Raw genomic sequence first — 25,607 nt, forward strand, 5'->3', positions numbered from 1 at the left:
GATTACTGCCCAGAATTTCAACAGTCCCAAGGGGGTCCATTGTGTCTGCACTAGCTCTGCAGATGAGCATCAATAGTACTCCAGCTTTTTCCCAGCTAGACACCATTGTTTAATTTAATGAAATATAAATAAGTTGTAGTGAGAGAGACCCATAGGCTGTCTGATATTTGACATTAATACATCATGCTAGCCTCTAGATGATGCAGATTGATTAGATTACATTACATTACAGTGTGGAAACAGGCCCTTCAGCTCAACAAGTCCACACCGACCCGCCGAAGCGCACCCCACCCATACCCCTACATTTACCCCTTACCTAACACTATGGGCAATTTAGCATGGCCAATTCACCTGACCTACACAACTTTGGACTGTGGGAGGAAACCAGAGCACCTGGAGGAAACCCACGCAGACACGGGGAGAACGTGCAAACTCCACACAGTCAGTCGACTGAGGTGGGAATTGAACCCAGGTCTCAGGCGCTGTGAGGCAGCAGTGCTAACCACTGTGCCACCCATAACTGCTTAGATAGAATTTGAGGCATTTCTCATCATTGTGATAGAATGTTTCAAATTCAACACCTTATCGGAACAGAACATGTTCTGGTGCAGTAAAAGTAGAAAATGCTGGAAGTACTCTGAAGACCTGGTAGCATGTGTCTGAGAGCAATAGAATTAATCTTTCAAGTCTTAGACCCTTAAGAACTCAGGAAAAATTAGAAATGTATTAGATTTTGAACAAATAACCTTAATGCCATACAAGCGCCAGCCAATAACCATCTCCAACAAGAGAAAATCTAGCAGTTGCTCTTTGTTATTCACAGTCTGATAGAATTTTACCTCACAGGAGGAGGCCCTTTGGCCCATCCTGTCCATGCAGGTCCTCGAGCACCTCTCATCCCATTTGCCAATGCTCGTAGCCTTGGTATGGAATCTCAAGTGATCGTCTAAACAGTTCTTAAATGTTGTGATGCATCCCACCTTTACCATCTGTTCAGGCAGTAAGTTCCAGATACGCACCACTCTCTGGGTGAAAAGAATTCTTCCTTGAACCCCTTCTAAACCTGTCCTTGCCTTCAATCTATTCCTCTAGTTATTGATCGATTTCATAAGGTGAAAGTTACTTTGTATCTGTCCTATCTATGACAAAAGTGGGTATTGCAGATGCTGAAAACAAGAGTCTAGATTAGAGTGGTGCTGGAAAAGCACAGCATGTTAGGCAGCATCTGAGGAGCAAGAAAATTGATGTTTCGGGCAAAAGCCCTTCATCAGGAATGACTGATTCCTGATGAAGGGCTTTTGCCCAAAACATCGAATTTCCTGCTCCTCAGATGCTACCTGATCTACTGTGCTTTTCCAGCACCACTCTAATCTTGACTCTTTCTTTCCTATCTATGCCCCTCGTAATTTTGTATAATTCAGTCAGGTCTCACTCAGCCATCTCTGCTCGAAGGAGAACAAGCCCAATCTATCTAGTCTCTCTTCATAGCTCTCGTCACACCAGCCCAGGCCACATCTTGACAAATCACCTCTGCATCTTCACTAGTGCAATCACATTTTCTTAATAGCACGTGGACCAGAGCTGCACACGGTACTCTATAGTATTAAACTTGATGAATCCTCCACTATCTACAGATTATCATAGAGTCATTGAGATGTACAGCAGAAACTGATCTCAGCCAGCCATTTAAATACTATGGCTGCAAGAGCAGGTCAGCGACAGAGAATTTAACGTCAAATTCTCCTGTCCACCATCTACACGGCACAAGTCAGGCGTGTGATGGAATACTCCCCACTCGCCTGGATGGGTGCTGCTCCAACAACACTCAAGAAGCTCAACATCATCCAGGACAAAGCAGCCCGCTTGATCAGCATCACATTCATAAACATTGACTCCATCTACCATGAATGCGCACATTGTGTACCTTCTACAAGATGCACTGCAACACTCACCAAGACTCCTTAGATAGCACCTTCCAAACCCACATCCTCCGTCATAAAGGGCAAATTGCTACTCTAGGACATCACCACCTGCAAGTTGCCCTGTGTATCCTAGACCATCCTGACTTGGAACAATGTCACCATTCCCTCTCTATGACTGGGTCAAAAGATAGATACATAGAAAGTAGGAACAGGAGTAGGCCATTCAGCCCTTTGAGCCTTCTCTGCCATTCAATATGATCATGGCTGATCATCCAACTCAGTAACAAAAACTAAGTGCTGAAAGAAACTCAGTAGGTCTGGCAACATCTGTAGAGAGCAAACTGAGTTAACAGTTTATGTCTGGTGACCATTTATCAGTACAGTTCTGATGAAGGGTCACTGGATTCGAAATGTAAATTCTGCTTCTCTCCCTCTACAGATGTTGCTAGACCTGCTGAGTTTCTCCAGCACTCTCTGTTTTTGTTTCAGATTTCCAGCATCCAGAGTTCTTTGTCTTTATCCAGTCAGTACCCTGTTCCTGCTTTCTCTGCATCTCCTTTGATTCTCCTATCCCTAACAACTATATTGAACTCCTCATTGAAAATGTTCAATGTTTTGGGCTCTACTGCTTTCTGTGGTAGAGAATTCCACAGACTCGCCACTCTCTGGGTGAAGATATTTCTCCTCGTCTCTGTCTTAACTGACCCACCCCATATCCTTAGACTGTGACTCCTGGTTCTAGACTCCCCAGTCAACCGGGCCATCCTTCCTACGTTCACCCTGTCTAGTCCTGTTAAAAAGAATTAAGTTCGGATGCAATTTCCCCCTCATTTTTCTAAACTCCAGTGAATATAGTCCGAACTAAATTTGGTTTCTCTTGATATGACAGTCCTGCTATCAGTCTGTTAAACCTTTGCACACCCTCCATGGCCAGAATATCCTTCCTCTGATAAGGAGGCCAAACCTATATACAATACTCGAGCTGTAGCCTCCCCGCTGCCTGACGGCACAGCGGGTGTACCTACATCAAATAACTAAATCAGTTCAAGAAAATAGAGCTCACCACCAGCTCCAAGACAATTTAGGTTGAGCAATAACTGCTGTCCCAGAAAGCTATGCTCACGTTTTGTGAGTGAATGTAATTATTAAAGTTTGAAAGAAACAAAGAGAGATAGAAAGTCTGCATTGGCTTCCAGATTAAGAGATTAAACATGAAAAGATCCATTTTGTAGGGTCAAGAGGCAAACAAAGAAACAGAATTTGTGTCTAGAGACTGGTAGGATAGCAGCCATACTAAAGCAAAGTCAAGGACGAGAGGAATAAAACACAATAAAATGGGGGCAAGTTTTATGATCTAAATTCATGTTGGTCTAGAAGGCTGTGGAATGTCCAATCAAAAGATAAGGAGGCTGTCTCTTGCATTTGTGTTTAGCTTCTTTGGAACATTGTGGCAGGGCAAGGTCAGAGAAGTCAAGGAGTGGGATCCCAGTGAGGAATTTAAACAACAACAAATGAAAGGATACTTGGGTTCCTGATGCGGACTGGACAAGTTGAGCAGTGCAGCGACCCTGTCTGCATTTGGCCTCTGCGTTGCAGAGGAAACTGTATTGTGAGCTGCAGATAGTGTGTACAATGTGAGTGTATGTGGCTGCTTCACTTGGAAGGAGTGATTGGGACCTTGAATGGTGAGCAGGGAGAGAGTCAACAGGTAAGCGTTGCATTTCTTGCACTTGCAGGGAGTGGTGCTGCAGGGTTGGGAGTGACAGAGGAGTGGGCTAGGATTTCAGAGGAAACCGGCTCTTCAGAAAGGGGAAGACAAGGGAAGATGTTTGGTGATATCACAATGGCACAGCAGAACTGGCAGAGAATGAGCTGTTGCTTACAGACAGTGGGACACTGACAAATGAAGAGGGGAAACCTATCATAGTTCAGGGAGAGAGCAAAAGGAGGAGCTTAAAAGGGCATTAAGTCAGTTAAACACAGCCTTGTCAATCACATAGTGCAGTTAGAAAGGGAGATGTGTTGGACGCACTGGTGTGGAAGGTTGCACTGCCCAAAGAGATGTGTTGGAGAGTGAGAGATTTGAATCAAGTATCCTGCAGGGAATAGTGTGTGGGAAGTGCAGTCAAAGCAGCTATGGACATGGTGTGAATGTTGGCGAGAACACCTCCTTTGAAATGGAAGTTGAGGAAGAGTAGGGAAGATTAGATTATGTGAATAGCAGTGAAGGCCGTGATTTGGAAGCCAAGTGGATAAAGTTTTCCAGTTTTGCGTGAGAACCGAAAACTCCTCCAATACAGGAATTAATCCATAGAAAGAGAGACGGAGGATGGGACCTGAGTAATTTCGATAAATAGGAGCATGGGACATAACGACTAAGTGTTATGCTGTACCAATCAGTCAGATCATTCCTGGTCTGGTTATCCTCTCAGCTTCATTTTGTTGTCTCTACCCTGTAACCACTGACTTCCTTTTCTATGCAAACCAATTTAACATGGCCTTAGATAAATGTAAAGATCCAGTTTCAACTACCTTCCGGGGAGGAGAATTCCATTTTCCTAACAACCCCACTCCTCTCCATCTTAAAGGGAGGCCTCTCATTCTAAAATGGTTTCCCTAGTTTTAGTCTTCTCCACAAATGGATCGGGGGGAATCAAGGCTTATGGGAAAGGACAGGAAAGTGGACATGAGGAATGTCTTAGATCAGCTATGATCCTTTTGAATAGCAGACCGGACTCGAAGGACCAAACTCTTCCTATTTCTTATGGAAACATTCTCCGGGTATCTACCCTTTCCTGTCCCAGCATTCCCTCTAGCTGCGTGGTCGCTCCGATGTTCCACACGTGGCAAATGGCATCAGAACATCAATCGTGGCATTGATGTTCAGATTCAGAAATTGTTCCCATGCACAGGACTCTGAGGCCCGTGCAGCAGCCAGTAAGAAAGTGGAGGGAACGATGTCCAGTCCCTCCAAAAATCTTCCACATATGCCACCAAAAAAGCAGGTACCATGCGGGTGCCCATCGTAGCACCTTCTATTTGAAGTAGAAGTTGTTCTATGCAGGATCAGGCTGAGCGAGTTGGAGGACAGGGAGTGGTTACGTCTTAGAAGTGGAGAGCGCTCAGGGAGGTGGAGGTGTAGAGGATTGGACATTGTTTATTTTGTCTTTGATCCTGCCATTCACTCCTCTAGTCAAATCATTGACTTCTTAGTTTGTTCAACTTTGGCCATATACCATGAAGTTGATGATTTAATTTCACCTGCCTCCACCTGATCACAGACCTGGAGAAAGTGAGGACTGCAGATGCTGGAGATCAGAGTTCAGAGGGTGGTGCTGGAAAAGAACAGCAGGTCAGGCAACATCTGAGGAACAGGAGAATCGACATTTCAGGTGCTGATGAAGGGCTTATGCCTGAAACATCAGTTCTCCTGTTCCTCGTGTGCTGCCTGACCTGCTGTGCTTTTCCAGCACCACACTCTCTACCTCCTCCTCCTTCCCCCTTTTCTCTTGTTTTAAAATTAAAAACATTTCTAACTTCTCCTAGTTCTGAGCAAGGCCACGGATTTGAAAAGCTATCTCTGTTTCTCTAAAACAGAGGCTGTTAAAGTTGCTGAGTACTTCCAGCATTTTGTGTGTTTGTTTCAGATTTGTTCATATTTTGTTTGAAATTAGAGGATTGTCATGAAGGAGGGTGACAGTTCAGTCTCTGAGTGAAGGGATACAGGATCTATAATGCCTGGCATTTGTTCTTATTCACTAATCCTAACCCATTACACCCCTGACTTGTGCCTTTGTAGATGGTGGACAGGCTTTAGGGAGACAGGAGATCATATCATTGAATCATCGAATCCCTACAGTGTGGAAGTAGGTCATTCAGCCCATAGGGTGCACACCTACCCTCTGAAGAGCATCCCACACAGACCCACCTCCCTACCGTATCCCTGGAACCCTGCATTTCCCCTGACTAATCCAGGAGAAAGTGGGGACTGCAAATGCTGGAGATCAGATTCGAGAATGTGGTGCTGGAAAATCCGAGGGGGCAAGAGAATCAATGTTTCCTGATGAAGGGCTTATGCCCGAAACATCGAATTCTGCTGCTCCTGTGATGCTGCCTGACCTGCTGTGCTTTTCCAGCACTACACACTCAACCCATGGCTAATCCATCCAGCCTGCATATCCCTATATACTAAGGGGCAATTTTAGCATGGCCAATCCACCTAACCTGCACATCTTCGGACTGTGGGAGGAAACTGGAGCACCCGGAAGAAACCCATGCAGACACAGGGAGAGTGTAGGCAAAAGTGAGTACTGCAGATGCTGGAAACCAGAGACTAGATTAGAGTGGTGCTGGAAAAGCACAGCAGGTCAGGCAGCATCTGAGGAGCAGGTGCAGACTCCACACAGTTGCCTAGGCTGGAATCGAACCTAAGTTCCTGGCGCTGTGATGATTACTCGCTGCATAACTCTGGTCATTTGTAATCCCCTGTATGTTGATAGTGATGTTAAGACATTGAATGTCAAAGGGCAATGGCTAGATGCTCACTTGCTGGATTTGGTCATTACCTGACACTTGCGTGGTACAAGTGTTAATTGGCTTTCTCTTGATGTGGCCTCCAGGCAGGCAAGTATTTTGGAAATGCCTTTTATAATGAGGCAGCCCATCACCAGTTAGCTCAATGATGACTCACTTGAAAGTGAGCTTCTTAAATCCATAGAACAATGTTCATGTTGCATATTTAGTGTTGTTTCAGGACTAGGGGGCCAGCAGGAGGCAAATTCTTATTATGTAAACTGTTTTCTGTTCGTTCATGCATTTGTGTAAAGTAAACTGATTTATTAATGTACAATCTCAAACAAAAACAGAAGTTGCTGGAAACACTCAGCAGGTCTGGCAGCACCAGTGGAGAGAAATCAGAGTTAACGTAATCTAATCTAATCTAATCTTAACGTTTTGGGTTGAGTGAGCCTTCCTCAGAACTGATGTTAGCTCGGAAATGTCATAGGGAGGGCATAAGGAGTAAAGATAGGTGAGGATAGAGCCAAGAGAGAGAACAGTTGGACAGACAAATTGGCTAACAATCTGGTTATGAGCGTAAATAGCTGTCAACTGTGGCTAACAATGGGCTGTGCGTAACAGCAGACTGTGAGATAACAATATCTGGTGTGCGGGGGTTGGGGGAGGGACATAAAGTTATTGTACATAGTATTGAGTTCTGAAAACTGTGAGGTACCCAGGTGGAAAATGCAGTGCTGTTCTTCCAGCCTACACTGGGCTTGACTGGAGCACTGCAGCAAGCCTGAGACAGAGATGTTGGCCAAGGAACAGGGTGGGGTGTTGGAAGCTCAGGGTCTTTTTTGTGAACAGAGTTAATTTATAATTATGGCTTATTTCATTAATATTTCCTGTTCCATAATAGCGGTGCACTCAGGATTGTGTAGAGCTTCAATGCTGTTGAGTGTACAACTGAGTGATTTTCAATGTTGCACAGTTGTACAGCAACTTGCCAGTCTTCCTACACAAACTGAACATGAATCTGAAAATGTTAGCTTTCAGGTGCAGTGAGTAGTTAGAAAAGTAAATGGAATATTAATCTGGGAGGCTGATGAAGTATAAAAGTATTTAAGGTAACTACAGGGCATTGGTGAGACCACAGCTAGAGTTCTCTACACCGTTCTGGTCTCCTTACTTGAGGAAATATTCTTCCATTGAAAAGCTCACTGGACTGGTTGCTGGGATGAGGGGGGTTGCCTTGTGAAGAAAGGCTGAATAGTTGGGCCTGTACACGTTGGAGTGCAGCAGAATGAGTGGCGATTTTAAAAACAAATAAGATTCAAAGAGGGCTTGACAAGTTAGATGCTGAGAGGAATCATGACGGAATCCAGAACTCGGTGTCCGGTTTAAAAATAAGGAGACTCCCATTTAAGAATGAGATGAGGAGGAAATTCTTCTCTGAGGGCAATCAGTCTTTGGAATTCTCTTCCCCGGTAAGGTGAGTTACTGATTATATTCAAAGCTTAGTTCAATTCTAGTCTGCAAGCAACTCCAAATCATGTGGACTGGAAGGAAGGAGGAGTTAAATTGCTTGAGCTACGATCTCATTAAAAAACTGAGCAGGCTCAAAATGTATACTTAAAATCATGGAATCATAGAAATATACAGCATGGCAAAAGACCCTTCAGCCCATCTCGTCCATGCCGACCAGATACCCGAAATTAATCCAGTCTTATTTGTCAGCATTTGGTCCATATCTCTCTCAACCCTTCCTATTCATATACCCATCCAGATACCTTCTGTATGTTGTAATTGTACCAGCCTCCAACATTTCCTGTGGCAGGTCATTCCATACACACCCCACCCTCTGCGGAAAAGACCTTGACTATGCACCCTACTCATGCCCCTCATTATTTTATAAACTTCCATAAGGTCACCTCTCAGCCTCCGACATCCAGGGAAAACAACACAGGTCTACTCAGCGTCTCCCTATTGCGCTGCTATTTCTTTTGATCTCATCTTATGTTTGCATCCCAGCGTCTTAGTGGAAACACATTCAGCAATCAGTAAAATCACAGGTCTTTTAAAACATTCTTCTGCTAGTTCCTGGTTGTAATATTTATTATCTACCCATTGTTCCATGACAGGAGTAACTTGCTGTGTTACACAGTCAGGTGCAGTTCAGTCGCTGCTCGAGATAAGGATCCAGAGATGGACACAAACAACAAGGTACTGATATGGTTTACTCTAGTACAGAGCTGCCCTAAGTTTCACAGAGATCACAGCAACTTGCAGTAGCAACCATTCTGTGCTACTCATGCAGCAAAGAGTTAAATGATTACATTCTTAATGAGTGAAAAAGTATAGTTGGCAAAGAAATGAGAGAATTACAAATTCTCTTTGAATACTGCCATTGGATCTTTAACATCTAATAGACCAGACAAACAGTCGAGGGGAGCTGTTTGCATGGTTAATGTCAGTAGATTAGAAATCCCGAAATCCAGGCTGTAACATTCTGGGCACTAGGATTCGAATCCCACTGTGGCAGATAATGAAATGTGAATGTGACAGAAATCTGGAATTAAAAGCTAGTCTAATGGTGACCACGACTGATTGTTGTAAAGACATCTCCAAGGGCAGCATGGTGGCTCAGTGTTTAGCACTGCTGCCTCACAGCACGAGGGACCAAGGTTTGATTCCAACCTCGGGTGACTGTCTGTGTGGAATTTGCACATTCTCCCCGTGTGTGCGTGGGTTTCCTCCGGGTGCTCCAGTTTCCTCCCACAATCCAAAGATGTGCGGGTCAGGTGATTCGGCCATGCTAAATTGCTCATCGTGTTAGCTGCATTAGTCAGCGGTAAATACAGGGTAGGGGAATGGGTCTGGATGGGTTGCTCTTCGGAGGGTCGGTGTGGACTTATTGGGCCGAATGGCCTGTTTCTATACTGTACAGAATCTAATCTAATCTAATCATTAATGCCCTCTCCATGTTACATTTGTGGCAGAAGGAACGTGCTGATAACTAATTTAAAATCAAAGTAAATCTGAAACAAAAATAGAAGCTTCTGGCAGCATCTTTAGAGACAGGAATAGACTTTGATTTTTGAGTCGAAGAGTGTGGCACAGCAGGTCAGGCAGAATCTGAGAAGCAGGAGATTTGATGCTTCGGGCATGAGCCCTTCATTAGGAATGAGTTTTGAGTCCTCCTTTGGAACTCCTTCCCAGTTTTTCCAGCACTTTTTTTAATCATCACTCTTAATTAAGGGGCACTAGTATTACAGTTGCATCATTAGTATCAATGTGTTTAATTCAATTACCATATTGATTAATTGTTTATCTTTAATATACTTTCAAAAATAACAAAACAAGGCTCCTTTTAATTAATCCACTTATAATGAATAAATACTACTCTTAAAAAAGTTGCAAACTCCGCTTAACACCCAGGTACAATTTAGAATTAGACTATCCCATTAATTACTCTCTCTCTCTCTCTCTCTCTCTCATTTCAGCAGAGATGATAGGGAAAAAAATTAACCCCCATGGGCCAAGAGTCTGGAAACATGAGGTGAAATGTAATGATTCTCAGGTCCATTGAATTGCCTGCCATTGAAACTAAATTGCTGACCTCTGATTCCAAACAGCTTTGATTTGAGTCTGAGAGATTCAGTCACAGTCCATTACTGCAGGTTTTACGAAGTGGACAGCAAAACTGTTATTTAGTTACACTACGGTTCCCAAAAACTTGCAGGGAGATACATACATTTTCACATTACTACCTTTGCACTGACTGCTGGGTCTGTAGTTTCCAATTCTATGAACAAAGAGGTTTGTTAAATATAAGGAGTCCCTAGTCTCCTCACAACCAAACTTATCGAAATAGTGAAGGCAATAAACCCTTTATTTTATCTCCTTTGCTCAGCTATTTCTCCAACATAACTTGATTTCCAATAATAAGTAGGTGGCTTACAAATTCATTCAACTGTTGACTTTAATTTCCATGAAATTACGTGGTAAAATGCTTCCTAATCTGGAGAATGTCTGAATCATCCAAAACTTCCAGTGTTTCCCAGATTGTCATTGAATATAAATATGTATTCCCAGTAAGGGAAGAAAGTATATTGTCTTTACCTGGTTTGGCTTGCATATGTCTCCACACCCACAGCAATGTGGGTGACTCTTAATTGTCCTCAAAATGGTCAAGCATGCCACTGAGTTCCAGACCAATTTGGATTGAGCACCAAACACTGGTGTAGACAACCATATCTACATTTCCCTGAATGAATAGTGACAGAATTGCAGAATTGTTACAGCATAAAATGAGGCCATTTGGTCCACCACAAATGTGGTAGCTCTCCATTGGAGATATTTACCTAACACCAACACCCTCTGGGTGAGAGCAGGAGAAGGAGTGATTGGGGTTGGGGGTATGCTGTGGTGGTGATGAGACTTAAACCAGATGGTCATGGGTCATGAGTGGGAGTACTAACAACTGAGATTAGAGTGATGCTGGAAAAGTACAGCAGGTCAGGCAGCATCCGAGGAACAGGAAAATCGACGTTTCGGGCTAAAGTCCTTTATCAGGAAGGGAGTCTCAGCATTCCTGATGAAGGGCTTTGGCCCAAAACGTCAATTTTCCTGCTCCTTAGATGCTGCCTGACCTGCTGTGCTTTTCCAGCACCACGCTAATTTCGATTCTAATCTCCAGCATCAGCAGTACCCACTTTTGCCTAGTATTACCAACTGAGCCTAATCTAGAATATCTCCACCAAGTATCAGTCGAGATGGATGGTGGTGGTGGAGGGGTTAAAGAGGTTGGTTTCAGCACACTTTAGTATTGGACTTCATACTTACCTGTTGTTTCCCCACTTGTGTAAATGTTTCTCATGTTGATATTTCCCCTTGAACAGGCCTGTCCACCATTTTTCATGCCAGTGAGCGCTTTGCGCATGCAGCTGTTTATTGGATTAACAGCTGTGTGTTTGTCCCGAAACTACTTGATCCTGCTGGCTAAGACAGAGACCCAAGCCCCAGATAGACACAACAAGTCAAAGAAGCAATCGTGAGTACAAAATTCCTCCATCTTAACATTCCACATCGCTTTGATGTAAGAACGTCTTCTGTGGCACTCATTCTGAATAGCAACACGTGAATTGAGGATACAAAACAACCTGAACATTTATTGATGAGCAGAGTCATAGTATTGCTTTCCTAGACCATCTCTATTACGGTCGCCATAATATTTAGGGTCAACCTGTTTGAGGATCCCACTACAGCTAAAGCACTTTTGATCATTCATATATATGTTTTAAATCTCTAGTCATTAACATCAATTTGTGTAAAATGTTGAAATTCTCTATGAGTTGGTCCATTTGTGTTGGATTTCTCAACTGTGTTGCAAGACTGCTTTATACTGCTGGATGTCTACAGAGGAACCTCAATTATCCAAACGCCTCAGATGGGGAATATTTTGTTTGGATAATTGAATGTTGGACTAATCAAATGCCGGATAACACCATTTAGTCAAGCATCGGGACCTTGCAAAATTGTCCGGATAATCCGAAATTCACATAATCGAGTTCTGGATAATCAAGGTTCCTCTGTACTTGTATTTTCATATTAATCATTTTAGATTCAATAGAATTTACTTTCTGTGTTTCTTTAAAAATCCTATTATTTGGTGCCAGCCTGCCACTCTGAATAGAATCCTGCTCAGCACAAACAGACAAGCACAAAAAAAATTATCAGGATGTTGCCAGGAATTGAGGGTTTGAGCTTTAAAGAGAGGTTGGATAAACTTATTTCACTGTTGTGTAGGAGGTTGAGGGCTGAGCTTTGAAGGTTTCTAAAATCATGAGCAGTGTAGATAAGGTGAATGGCAGGTGTCTTTTCCCTACGGTGAAGGATTTCGAGACTAAGGGACTGAAATATCAGCACAGCGGCTGGTACCCCATCACCAAATCGCCCTTTATTGACATGTGAACAGGACATAGGCTGTGACCAGCCAGCTCAAAGCCAGTGCCTAGACTGGGAAGACCTTCAAAATCTCCTGCTCATATCTTGTCCCAGGTTAACAACCCAAGTCAACCATCTCATAGTCAGAGATCTAACTGGCCATAGTTCCATTCAATATAGGGGCATAGAGAAACATAGAAAATAGGTGGAAGAGTAGGCCATTTGGCCTTTCAAGCCTGCACTACCATTCAATATGATCATGGCTGATCATGCAGTCTCAGTATCCCACTCCCACTTTCTCTCCATACCCCTTGATCCCTTTAGCTGCAAGGCCACATCCAGTCTCTCTCTTGAATATATCTAATGAACTGGCCCCAACAGCTTCCTGTGGGAGAGAATTTCACAGGTTCACAACTCTCTGAGTGAAGGAAGTCTTCCTCATCTCAGTCCTGAATGGCCTACCTCTTATTCTTAGACTGTGACCCCTTGTTCTGGACTTCTCCAACATCGAGTACATTCTTCCCTCATCTAGCCCGTCCGGTCCCATCAGGATTTTGTATGTTTTGGTGCAATCCTCCTTCATCCTTCTAAAACCCAGGGAGTCCATGCTCAGTTGATCCAGTCTTCCTTGATATTTTTAAGGTGAGTCGAGAAAGGTTTAAAAAAGACATGAGGGGCAACTTTTTCCACACAGTATGGTTCACGTGTGGAATGAACTTCCAGAAGAAGTGGTGGATGCAGGTACAGTTACAGCTTTTAAAAATCATTTGGATGAGTACATGCATAGGAAAGGTTTGGAGGGATGTAGGCCAAGCAGAGGCAGGTGGAATTAGGTTAGTTTAGGATTGCAGTCGGCATGGACTGATTGGACCGAAGGGTCTGTTTCCAAACTGCACGACTCGATAACTCTACTTGAACTCCCTCAGTAGGTGAATCTGTAGGACTGCAATGAACATGTGAATTTAATATAGTCCACTGGGTTATGGTGAATGTTTAGTTTACTAGGTAGGTAGTTCCTTGATTCTACTGTACAAAGTTACTCTTAAGTTGATTTAGTGATTTTCTGTGATTGCAATTACTGTTACCGTTTAACTCCAGGCTGACATAGTAGAATTACTGGCAAATGACCTTCTACATTTTTGCAGGCCTCAGAAGTTCAAGGCTGCTAATAACATGCCTTCAGTCACGAGTGAAGTCGGGTGGAACTTATATTGCCTTCAGATGATATCAACGATTCAATTATGCAGGGAGATGGTGAGCAGTTTGCATTTGCTATTCATGTGATCATTGGGGGCTGTACCGAATTTGACCTTTGTCTGAACACTGTTGCAGGTTGACTACAGCAAGAGATACAAGGCCTGCAGTCCACAGAGTTATGTCCACCTGCTGAGTGAAGCCCACCTGATGTTAAAAGCAGCTCTCCTGGACCCTGATGTTTGCAGCCAGACTGACAGGGAAGAATTAGTTTCTGCTTTCAAGGAGAACTGCACCCAGCTGGGTGACTGTTACAGCGAGTATGTGCTTCCTACCTTTGCTGAGCTGTTTTATTTCCGTTGTGATGAACATGGCTGGCACCCAGGCTTGCTAATTTAGCCTCAAGGCTTGGTCATACTGGGTTTGAATGCTGTTGCTAAAACACAAACTGGTAAAGTGTGTGTTGGCTCTAGATTGCCAACACCTCAAGTATTATTTGTATTGCATGGGGTTACACAGGAACGCAGCTATCACATTATAGATGAAATGACTGTATGCACATTGGAAGAAGTCCGATGCAAAAATCCAGGAGTGGAGCACTTGAGTTATAAGACAGACGGAGACTTTTTTCACTGGAGAGTAGGAGGTTGAGGGGTGACTTCAAAAATAACATTTGGATGAGTACATGAATAGGAAAGTTAAAAATCACACAACACCAAGTTATAGTGGTTCCAGTTAAATCTGTTAGACTATAACCTGGTGTTGTTTTTAGATTTAGATTCCCTACAGTGTCAAAAAAAAGGCCCTTCGGCCCAACAAGTCCACACCGACTCTCCAAAGAGTAACCCACCCAGACCCATTTCCCTCCGACTAACACACCTAACATTATGGGCAATTTAACATGGCCAATTCACCTAACCCACACCTCTTTGGACTGTGGGAGGAAACCAGAGCACCGGGAGGAAACCCACACAGATACGGGGAGAATGTGCAAACTTCACATAGACAGTCGCCCGAGGCTGGAATCGAACCTGGGACCCTGATGCTGTGAGGCAGCAGTGCTAATCACTGAACCACCGTGCCACCCTGTGATTTTTAACTTTGTACACCCTAGTCCAACACCGGTGTCTCCAAATCATGAATAAGAAAGGTTTGGAGGGATGTAGGCCGAGCAGAGGCAGGTGGAATTAGTTTAGTTTGGGATTGTGGTTTTATAAAATCATGAGGGACACAGATAAGATGAACAGCAGGTGCCTTTTTACCTCGGGTGGGGAATTTCAACACCTGGGGAGCAGTTCAACCCATTGAGCCTGCCCCACAATTCAACACAATCATGGCTGATCAAACTCTTCAATACCTTTTGCTCACGCATTCCTGTAACCCTACACACCCCCTGGTAATCAGAGATTCATCAATCTCAAACTTGAACAGACTCAAAGAGGAACTGCCCCCAGCCCGCTGTGGTAGAGAGCTCCAAAGGTTCACAAGCCTCTGAGTAAAATCATTTCTTCTCATCTCAGAGTAAAGGAGCATCACCTTTTAATTTATACCTCCTGGTTCTAGACCCTTCAACCAGGGGAATCAGCTGATCTGCATCTATCCTGTCCACCCCTTTGTAGGTTTTTATGAGCAATTTGACCTGTCTGGTGGTTAGATCCTGCCTTCAGAAGTCTGCTCTCGCTTTTTCCTAATCAAAAGGAGAAGTAAAGGGCGAGAGAGAAGAGAAATGGAAGTATTGATATTTATTGGTATTGTTGAGTAGCATGGTGGCTCAGTGGTTAGCACTACTCCCTCAGCACTGGGGACACAAGTTCAATTCCAGCCTCAGGCGACTGTCTGTGTGGAGTTTGCACATTCTCTGTGCGTCAGTGTGTTTTCTCTGGTTGCTCCTGTCTCCTCCCATGGTCCAAAGATGTGTAAGCTGTTAGGAGGGTAGTGTGAACTTGCTGCTCCAAATGGCCTGCTTCCATCCTGTAGGGATTCTATGATTGTGTGTTGTACAGGATTGAGATTGTGACATGCAAATGATCCCCCACATTGTATGTGGGTGTATTCTCCCCCTCTTCTCCCCCCCACCCCCCCACCACCACTGTATCTGGGTGTCCCCCTCACCCGTGTTCCTCCCGTGTTCCTTATTTGTCTTACATTTTTATAAGATCATTTGTAAGGTGTGAACATCGCTGGCTGGGTCAGCATTTATTGCCTGTCCCCAGTTGCCCTTGAGAAGGTGATGGTGAGCTGTAGGACCTCTAGGTGGACTGAAGAAACACGATGCCAGAATTAGACTCCCAACTCCTCATGCCTACTGGGCCATTCGTTCATTTGCCAATCCCTCAATCCCCTCTGTGTCCAAAACACCTTCCACCTCTGCTGCAAACTAACGACTGAATGTCCATTGACTTTTCCAATTGGTGTACCTGCAGTCTGTGTACAAGGAGACCCGAAGCCTTTTAAACACCAGCATTTACTCGCGTCTTACCTATTTTAAACAAAAAATCAACTTTTCAATTCTTTCCACCAAAATGAAATATTTCCAATTCCCTAGGTATAATCCATCCATTAATTTTTCACCCTAATATGTCTTCTAGTTAATAATTAGTTATTCATTTTGCAGCAAGGTAGGTGAGTCAGCTCCTCCACGCTGAGATATTGATGTCATTTGCAAGTGAAGAAAAAAAACTAATCCAACAGTTTATTGAGAACCAGCACAGCAATGAATGGGCCAAGTAACCTTTCTGTGTTAGATGATTCTGTGACTGCTGCTTTGGTGTTTCCCGAGGATTGCTGTGACATTTCTCTCAAGTGGCGCAATTGTATACTGTTTCTCTGAAGTGGCACGGTGGCTCAGTGGTTAGCACTGCTGCCGAACAGCACCAGGTTCGCTTCCAGCCTCGGGCAACTGTCTGTGTGGAGTTTGCACATTCTCCCTGTGACTGTGTGGATTTGCTCTGGGTCCTCTGGTTTCCTCCCACAGTCCAATGATGTGCAGGTTAGGGTGGATTGGCCATGCTAAGTTGCGCAGTGGTCAGGGTGTTGGCGAGGTGCATTAGTAAGGAGAAGTGTAGAGTAATAGGATAGGGGAACGGGTAGTCTTCAGAGGGTTAGTGTGGACTTGTTGGCTCAAATGGCCTGTTGCCACATGTAGAGATTCTATGATTGTATGATACAGTATTACCAGGTCCCTCTGCCTTTAGAATGAATATTGAACTGTGCTGCTTAGTTTTCTATTAGCCAATTATATACCTGAGCAAGAACCAAGTTGAGCAATTGTGGCTTTGTAATCTCTGCTAAAGGCTACGTTACGGTCCTTGCTGGTGATAACACTTAACTAGTCCAATCCCAGAGTGAAGCCTGGCTTGAAAGATTGAGAGTTTATTTTTTTGTTGGAGGTCATCGTGATAATTAATTACTGAACATATTAATGTGAGGCTGACAATGTTTTTTAACATGAGCCCATACATTTATTACACAACAGGAATAAAACAAAGCTATAAATACAGTGTAAGTCAGTTTAGAAAGATCAAAACATAAACAGTAAAACAACATTTCAACCAATTTCCAGCAACATCCTTTACAGATACTCAATCCCAGTGAAGTGTTGCTCCTCTCTTAGCTATTTAGTGTCTTGCTTAAGTGATCCTTTTCAATTGTGGAGCCTTCTTTCCAGTTCCGATGGCCAAAACCGCTTTTGTTCTCAGAGTCTAAAGACTGCTATGTAAACTCTGGCAGCCTACAAACCCAGCCCACTTCTATGGAACTCTTCTCCTGAATTGACACTTGATTCTTTTGAACTCTAAAATATTCGATTAGATTACTTACAGTGTGGAAACAGGTCCTTCGGCCCAACAAACCCACACCGACCCTCTGAAGAGCAACCCACCCAGACCCATTCCCCTACACCTAACACTACAGGCAATTTAGCATGGCTAATTCACCTAACCTGCACATCTTTGGACTGTGGGAGGAAACCGGAGCAAACCCACGCAGACACGGGGAGAATGTGCAAACTTCACACAACCAGTTGCCTGAGGTGGGAATTGAACCCGGGTCTCTGGCGCTGTGAGGCAGCAGTGCTAACCACCGTGCCACCCACTAGCATGAGCCTATTAGCCTCACTTGATCTGTTTTCTGTGTGCGTTTTAAGACACTGCATTGTAAATATTCCATTGATAAGCATCACAGATATCCTGAAAGCACTTAACTAAAGTTGCATAATTTCTTGTAAATTATGCCGTTAGTTCACTGTTCTAAATTTACTTTCTGATCTCTTATTGAGCAACATTCATCTTTGTAGAACTGAACCTATTTACTTATATTTTCTTTGACATCACACTTCACTACTGTTTTGACTTATTTTGACAATAGGTTTGAAATGGATGATTTCCATCTTGCTCTTCCCTATTATAAGATGTCAGGTCTGTCGCTGAGCAACCTAATCAGCAGAAGGCTTTTATGGGAAGGTGACCCACAGAAATTTGGAAAAGGATTTATGTACTACTTAAAACATTCTATCTATGAGGAGATTGAAGAGCCACTGAGCGCAGTAAGTGGCTTTAAATATAACTCTGAATGCAAACTAATCATGATCTTGAGTATTCTGTTAAAACCGGAAATTGGTGGGAGCGCTCAGCCGGTCTTCAGAACTTTGAAGGAAGGTCCTTTATTTGAAAACTTAACTCTCTCTGTTTCTCTCATGCGTGCAGAGTGATTCCCAGAATCTTCTGTTTTTATTTCCGATTTCCAGCTAATGTACGTTTGTACCAAAGTATTCTCCACCTTTCGGGCACTCTGCCTGAATCCCTGATGAAGGGCTTTTGCCCGAAGCGTTGATTTTTCGGCTCCTCGGATGCTGCCTGAACTGCTGTGCTTTTCCAGCACCACTCTACTCCAGAATCTGGTTTCCAGCATCTGCAGTCATTGTTTTTAACAAAGTATTCCAGGCTATCCTGCCTAACGTCCTCTGGCCGTGACTGTTCAAAATAGTCTAATATTCAAATGGCTGTCTGTTAGCTTCATAAATCAAAAATAATTCGGAGGCTGTAGCTAATGAGTAAAATTGCTTTTATGTTCAGCATTCAACAGAGAAAGTAGAGGTACAGGAGGACTCCAGCTGACCCAGAGAAAGGTCCCATGGTGCCCACTTCTCCAACAATGTAAACTCCCCCATCTCTCCACCTCAGATTTGTAACCAATGATTTCAGCATCTTGTTCTGTTCAGAATCCATTGCATGTTCATCAGTTGCTCTTTGGACAGCAAACCTTCCAAAAATCATTGGCTGTGCTGCATTTGAACTTGTGTTTTGCTATCATAGTTTAGGTTGAAGTCGTGTTTTGGGTTTGCCTGTTCTTTGGCAATTAAGAATTCTGATCTCCCTTCTTAATCTGCCCCACCTTTCAAATGAAAAGCTGTTATTTATTCAGTTTCCTTTACACTGCTCCATCCTCTGTTTGCGATCGCTCCTTTATTTTTAATATCGGTTTGATTCTTTTGGGAATGTTTCTTACATTTTGGGGAGAAACACTGGACAACGTATTTGTCTCTGACCAGGGGGGTTCTGCAGTTTGTTTGTCACCAATGTACTTAAACTTGCCTGTCCTGCCCTTGCTGGTTCAAGGTAATACTGGCTACTCTTCAACTTGAACATTTTCACTGCTTTCCTATCTCTGTAACCTCCTTCAACACCGCTCTGAGGTGCACGTTTTTGCAACGTCAACCTGTTGCATCCAGATATCCTTCACAGTTATGCCTTCAGCTGCCTGAGCCCTGAACCCCAGAATTCCAAAGAGAAAACTCAGCACCATTCCCCCCCCCCCATCTCTTCTCCCTCCATCAGCCCTTCCCTCCACCATCTTTCCTCTCCCCCTCTCCTCCACCTCCCAGCTACACTTGGTCGCCTCCAAATATTGCGATGTGGCTTACTGTCCTATTCTGCAAAGCCCCTTGGGATCTTCCACAAGTTATTAAAGACACAATATCAATTCAAATCATTGTTCTGTTTAATTCCTTGAGGATTATAAAGCAGAATTTTAAAAATTAAAGAGTTGACTTGTGATGATGCAATGAAGTTAGGAACTCTGGGAGATTCCCATAACAAAGTGCTTTTTCTTTGCCTTTTGCAGCTGCAGTAATATTTTTTCAATCCCGTAGGAAACAGCCAACCAGGTGTTACATGTATTCAAGTTGGCCGAGCCCACCCACATCCCACACGCCTTGTGTAGCCCGTGTATGAGGAACGTGTGCCTCAGGACTGCGTGGGACCATCTGGAGCGATTAGGGACCATTAGTCCGTCAGCCCTGGTGACGTTGACCAAAGCATTGGTGGCACTGAGGCTGGAAGACCTGGCAAAGTACCAGTTGGCCATGGAGCAGTACCCCGAGGTACAGTTTTTTTTTTTGTTTTGTACATTCACCTCTGTTTACAGCTCCCGCTACCTTCAAAACTTCCAGGAGCCAACCTTGGCATGGTCTGACTGTTGGTCAACTGCCTCTTGGTTTGTATATTGGATCAAAGGGAGTTAACTTCACAGCAGACGCTAAATGCGAGCTTTCGTGGGAATCCCTCGTCAGTGCTCAAACAGTGTGGCAGAATACAGGGTTGGGAATGTGTTGCTCTGACAGTGTCGAGCAGACATTGGTGGCCTGTTGAGTTCAGTAACAGGCAATTGTAAGTTGCATTCTGTGCATCACAGATTGTTACAGCAAAGAAGAAAACCATTCAGCCCATCGTGCCTGCACCCATTCTATTACCCAGAGCCAATCTCCCACCTCTCCCTCATATCCGTGCGCACTGTTTCTACCCAAATCATCATGCAATGCCTCAATTAAATCAACCTCCCCCACATTTCTGCTCAGAGCGTCCCAGACCCTAACTACTCACTGGGTGAAAATGGTTTGGTCTCCCATCACCCTCACTTCATTTGCGCATCATTTTAAATCTACACCTCCTCATTCCTCTTATCCTGTTCATCCTTCCTATCTACTCTGTGACGTTTCCAACTCCACACTCAGCTGTAAGGCTAACTGGAATATGAAGTTAAATTGTCCTGCCAATTGTGTCCTAAGGTGTTTCCGTGAGATTTGTGTGTTATTAGAGTAAAATAGAGGAAATTTATTCTTCATTAAAACCAAAAGAACTGCAGATCACATAAATCAGAGGCAAAAATACAGTCAGTCCTGCTATTGCGCATCTTTCATTAACTGTAATTGGCTGTAACATGCTTGGTGAATTGGGAACTCGTAAAACATGTATTGGCTAGACCGCGATTAGATTGCCAACATCTAAGCGTTATTTGCATTGTGTGACTTTTGTGTTGCATGGGGTTGCATAGGATTGGAACTATCGTGTTCTAGAAGAAATGACTGGAAAAGCTCAGGAGGTCTGGCAGCATCTGTGAAGAGAAACCAGAGTTCACCTTTTGGGTGGAGTGACCCTTCATCTGAATGGGGAATATTTACCTTCCGTATTGGCCTGTGCTGTGCCAAGATTGTGTTTGTCTGCATTCCTTAAAAACTGGGCCACTGTGACATTTCTTGGCATTGCCATTGTACCCTTGTTAATTGCATAGAACTTAACAGAAGCAGGTCATTCGGCCCATCTGACCCATGTTGGTGATGTCCCATGCCAATCTTATTCCACATTAGGTTAAGGATAAAAAGCATTAAAACTGCAATTTCTAAAACATTTGAAGCTGTACTGATGAAATATAGCATGGGGATTTGCGAGGTTACACGCTTTTGCAGAAAGAATAGAGGAGTTGAATATCATTGAAATGGAGAAAGACAGCATAGAACGCAGAACATTACAGTGCAGTATAGGCTCTTTGGCCCTCAATGTTGGACCGAACCGTGGAACCAAGCAAAACAGGGATTTGGGATTCCTCATCCAAAAAGCTAGCATCCGAGTTCAGCCGATACTAGGGAAAGGAAAGGAAATGTGAAGGTAAGGTGAAATAGCCATGGTTAATGGGGAGTAGTATGGGGGATGAAGGGTCTGGGTGAGATGCTCTTCGAAGGGCTGATGCAGACTGTATGGCTCCTACCTGCACTGTAAGGGATTCTATGATGGTTTGCATCTGCTAATCAGTAGTTCTTGGTTGTCTTCTAATGTTTTCTTCCACCGCCCCCCGCCCCCCCACCACCACCACCCCCTTCCCCCCCCCCCCCCCCCCCCCCCATATCCCAACGAGTCTCTATTCTATGAATGTCACTGGATATCCCAAATCTAACAATAAGACCATAAGACATAGGAGCAGAAGTTAGGCCATTCAGCCCATCGAATCTGCTCCGCCATACAATCATGGCCAAGTTTCTCAACCCCATTCTCCTGCCTTCTTCCAGTAACCCTTGATACTCAAGAACCTATCTATCTCAGTCTTAAATATACTCAATGACCTGGCCTCTACAGCCTTCTGTGGCAGTGAATTCCATGGATTCACCACTTCTCTGGTTGGAGAAGTTTCTCTTTATCTCCTAAGGCTGTGCCCTTGGGTCATAGTCTTGCCTACCAACACCTTCCCAACATCTACTCTGTCCAGGCCATTCAGTATTCTGTAAATTTCAATTAGATCCTCCCTCATTCTTCTGAATAAGCAGGGAAACGTATCTGAGATTTGAATTAATAAAGAATTGTCAGCAAAGTAAGTTTTCTTTGAGGCAATTCAGTGAGTGGACCTTTGGCTAAATAGGGAGTGTGTTGTCCTTCTGAAATTGGCCCAAGCTGTGAAATCTCTGGGCTGCAGATTAACGCAACGTGTTACATTGCCCACTCTGCTTTGTTTTTCTATTGCCAGACGAGGTTAGTTTCTGGATTTGTGGCCGAACCGAATCTCCTACGACATCATGGCGTCGTGGTAACAGAGTTGTCTCGCCAGCTGGAGAGGAATCAGCCGGGCCTTCTGGTAGCCAGCTTTGTTGCTTTACTGGAAAGTCACAAGATCAACCTCGAAGAAGCTGAATTATTCTTTAAGGTGAGTGGTATTTATTTCTGTATTTTCGTGCAACGTATTTTTGGTTCCACCTGAGCACCAATAGTGAGGCTCCCTGTGAGGCGAGTGCTGTATATCGAGTCATGGAATCTTAAACTGATGAGGAAACACACTTCACCCATCTAGTCTCTGCTGCTTTTTGTTACTGCTATCCCCTGGGTTTTCCTGAAAGCTGTACAAATGTTTCCCTTTCTCGAATGAATCTAGTTCCCTTTTGAAAGTTACTGTAGAATCTGCATTCTTGGTCATCGAGATTGTAAGTCATTGCTTTCAAAACAATTCTCACCCTCCAACCCCTCCTGCTAATGTCCATGTTCCCTATTTGCAACCTCCCAACAGAGAGTGCTCTTATAGAAGTACAGAATTCCTGCAACGTGGAAGCAGGAATTCGGTCCATTGAGTCCACACCAACCCTCCAAAGAGCATCCCAGCCAGGCCCACACCCCATCCCTGTAACCCTGCATTTCCCCTGGTTAAACCCACCTAGCCTGCACGTCCCTGGATGCTGGGAAAATTTCCATGGCCAATCCACCCTAACCCACAAATGGGTGCTACAGTTTCCTCCCACAGTCCAAAGCTGTGTAGGTTAGGTGGATTGGTCATGCTAAATTGCCCATAGTGTTCAGGGATTTCTAGGTTAGGCGCATTAGTCAGGGGTAAATGTAAGGGAACACATTTGGAAAGGTTACTCTTTGGACTTGTTGGGCCGAAGGGTCTTTTGGACCATGCGAGGAAACCGGAGCACCTGGGGGAAACCCACGCAGACACGGGGAGAATGTGCAAACTCCGCAGAGACAGTCACCCGAGGCTGGAATTGAACCTGCGTCCCTGGCGCTGGGAGGCTGCAGTGCTAACCACCGAGCCACCAATCATTAATGCTATCAAAATGTTACGTTGCTTGGTACACTTCGACTACACACACTGTATGTGGATGAGGACTCAATAGATCGTTGTTTCAGAGGCCTAGGCAGCAGAAGTAGGCCATTTAGTCCAGTGAGTCTGCTTCACTATTTAATGAGCTCATGGTTGATCTGTGATGTGGAGTAGCCAGTGCCGGACTGGGTTGGACAAAGTTAAAAATCATACAACACCAGGTTGTAGTCCAACACTATAACCTGGTGTTGTGTGATTTTTAACACGGTTGATCTGATAATCCTTAACTCTACTTCTTACCTTTGCTGCATCACCTTCTGATTCCCTCATGGACTCGAAATCTGGATCTCTCAGCCTTGAATGTGCTTAATGACCCAGTCCTCTGCTGTAAGGAATTCCTTAGGTTAGGGCGGCACGGTGGCACAGTGGTTAGCACTGCTGCCTCACAGTGCCAGAGACCTGGGTTCAATTCCCGCCTCAGGCAACTGACTGTGTGGAGTTTGCACATTCTCCCTGTGTCTGTGTGGGTTTCCTCCGAGTGCTCCGGTTTCCTCCCACAGTCCAAAGATGTGCAGGTTAGGTGAATTGGCCATGCTAAATTGCCCGTAGTGTTAGGTAAGGGGTAGATGTAGGGGTATGGGTGGGTTGCGCTTCGGCGGGGCGGTGTGGACTTGTTGGGCCGAAGGGCCTGTTTCCACACTGGAAGTAATCTAATCTAAAATCGATTCAAGGTAGCTCATGGAATTTAATATTAATGACTAAATTGGGAACTTAGAGCTTGCCTCGCTATTGTTTGTTTAATAAGCCCCATATGGTCCATTCATCTCCTTCAGAGGAAGTAAATTGGTCATCCTTACCCAGTCTGGCCTACGTGTGACATCAGGCTCTTAATTGAGTAGGCACCTCCGTTTAAGCGTAATTGGGGATGGACAGCCAATGCATCCTATGAAAAAACTATTTGAAAAATCCCAGGTTCCCCGGTGTCATCCTCAGCATCCTCTCCACGATCGTGCCATCCTTCCTAAAATGTGGTAGCTAAAACTGAACATGATGTAACATCTAGAGGCAGAAGTAGCCCATTCAGCCCATCGAGTCTGCTGTGCTGTTCAATATGATCACAGCTGATGTGATAATCCTCAACTCCACTTTCCTACCTTTTCCCCATAACACTTGATTCCCTTCCTGATTAAAAATCTGTATCTCAGCCTTGGATATACTCAATGACCCAGCCTTGACAGCTCTCTGTGGTGAAGAGTTCCATAGATTCACTCCCGTCTGAAAGAAGAAATTCCTCCTCATTTGTCTCACCTGGGTGGCCCCTTATTCTGAGATCATCTCCTCTGGCCTTAGACTGTACTGCAAAGAGAAACAAGATTTCTGCATCTAATCCTGTCAGCAGCATGGTGGCTCAGTGGTTAGCACTGCTGCCTCACAGCACCAGGGAGCCAGGTTCGATTCCCATGTTGGGTGACCATCTGTGTGGAGTTTGCACATTCTCCCCCGTGTCTGTGTGAGCTTCCTCCGGGTGCTCCGGTTGCCTCCCACAATCCGAAGGTGTGCAGGTCAGGTGAATTGGTCATGCCAAATTGCTCACAGTGAAAGGTGCATTAGTCAGGGGTAAATGTAGACTGGGGGAGTGGGTCTGGGTGGATTGCTCCTTGGAGGGTCGGTATGGACTTGTTGGGCCGAGGGGCCTGTTTCCACACTGTAGGGAATCTAATAAAAAAAATTGAATACGTTTCAATGAGGTCACCTCTCTTTCTTCTAAACTCCATTGGGACAGTCAGTCCCTCTATGCCTCCTGTCAGTCTAGTGAACTTTATAGACATAGACATAGACAATAGACAATAGGTGCAGGAGTAGGCCATTCAGCCCTTCGAGCCTGCACCGCCATTCAATATGATCATGGTTGATCATTCCTAATCAGTATCCTCTTCCTGCCTTATCTCCATAACCCTTGATTCCACTATCTTTGAGAGCTCTATCCAACTCTTTCTTAAATGAATCCAGAGATTGGGCCTCCACTGCCCTCTGGGGCAGAGCATTCCACACAGCCACCACTCTCTGGGTGAAGAAGTTTCTACTCATCTCTGTCCTAAATGGTCTACCCCGTATTTTTAAGTTGTGTCCTCTGATTCGGCACTCACCCATCAGCGGAAACTTGTTTCCGGCTGCCAGAGTGTCCAA

General features: G+C 44.3%; 1 protein-coding gene across 2 annotated transcripts in view; it reads left to right on the forward strand.

The window, feature by feature from the left end:
* Window positions 1-25,607, forward strand: part of hps3 (HPS3 biogenesis of lysosomal organelles complex 2 subunit 1) — a 72,496-nt gene that overhangs the window by 20,419 nt on the left and 26,470 nt on the right. For both annotated transcript variants that reach the window (XM_072572024.1, XM_072572023.1), the window contains exons 7-13: window positions 8,564-8,645; window positions 11,324-11,475; window positions 13,514-13,622; window positions 13,701-13,882; window positions 17,928-18,105; window positions 19,711-19,941; window positions 22,353-22,529. In XM_072572024.1, the coding sequence (XP_072428125.1) occupies window positions 8,564-8,645; window positions 11,324-11,475; window positions 13,514-13,622; window positions 13,701-13,882; window positions 17,928-18,105; window positions 19,711-19,941; window positions 22,353-22,529 (1,111 nt within the window). The remainder of the gene's footprint in view (window positions 1-8,563; window positions 8,646-11,323; window positions 11,476-13,513; window positions 13,623-13,700; window positions 13,883-17,927; window positions 18,106-19,710; window positions 19,942-22,352; window positions 22,530-25,607) is intronic.

Source organism: Chiloscyllium punctatum, chromosome 6 (assembly GCF_047496795.1).
Source record: "Chiloscyllium punctatum isolate Juve2018m chromosome 6, sChiPun1.3, whole genome shotgun sequence".
Taxonomy (NCBI): Eukaryota; Metazoa; Chordata; class Chondrichthyes; order Orectolobiformes; family Hemiscylliidae; genus Chiloscyllium; species Chiloscyllium punctatum.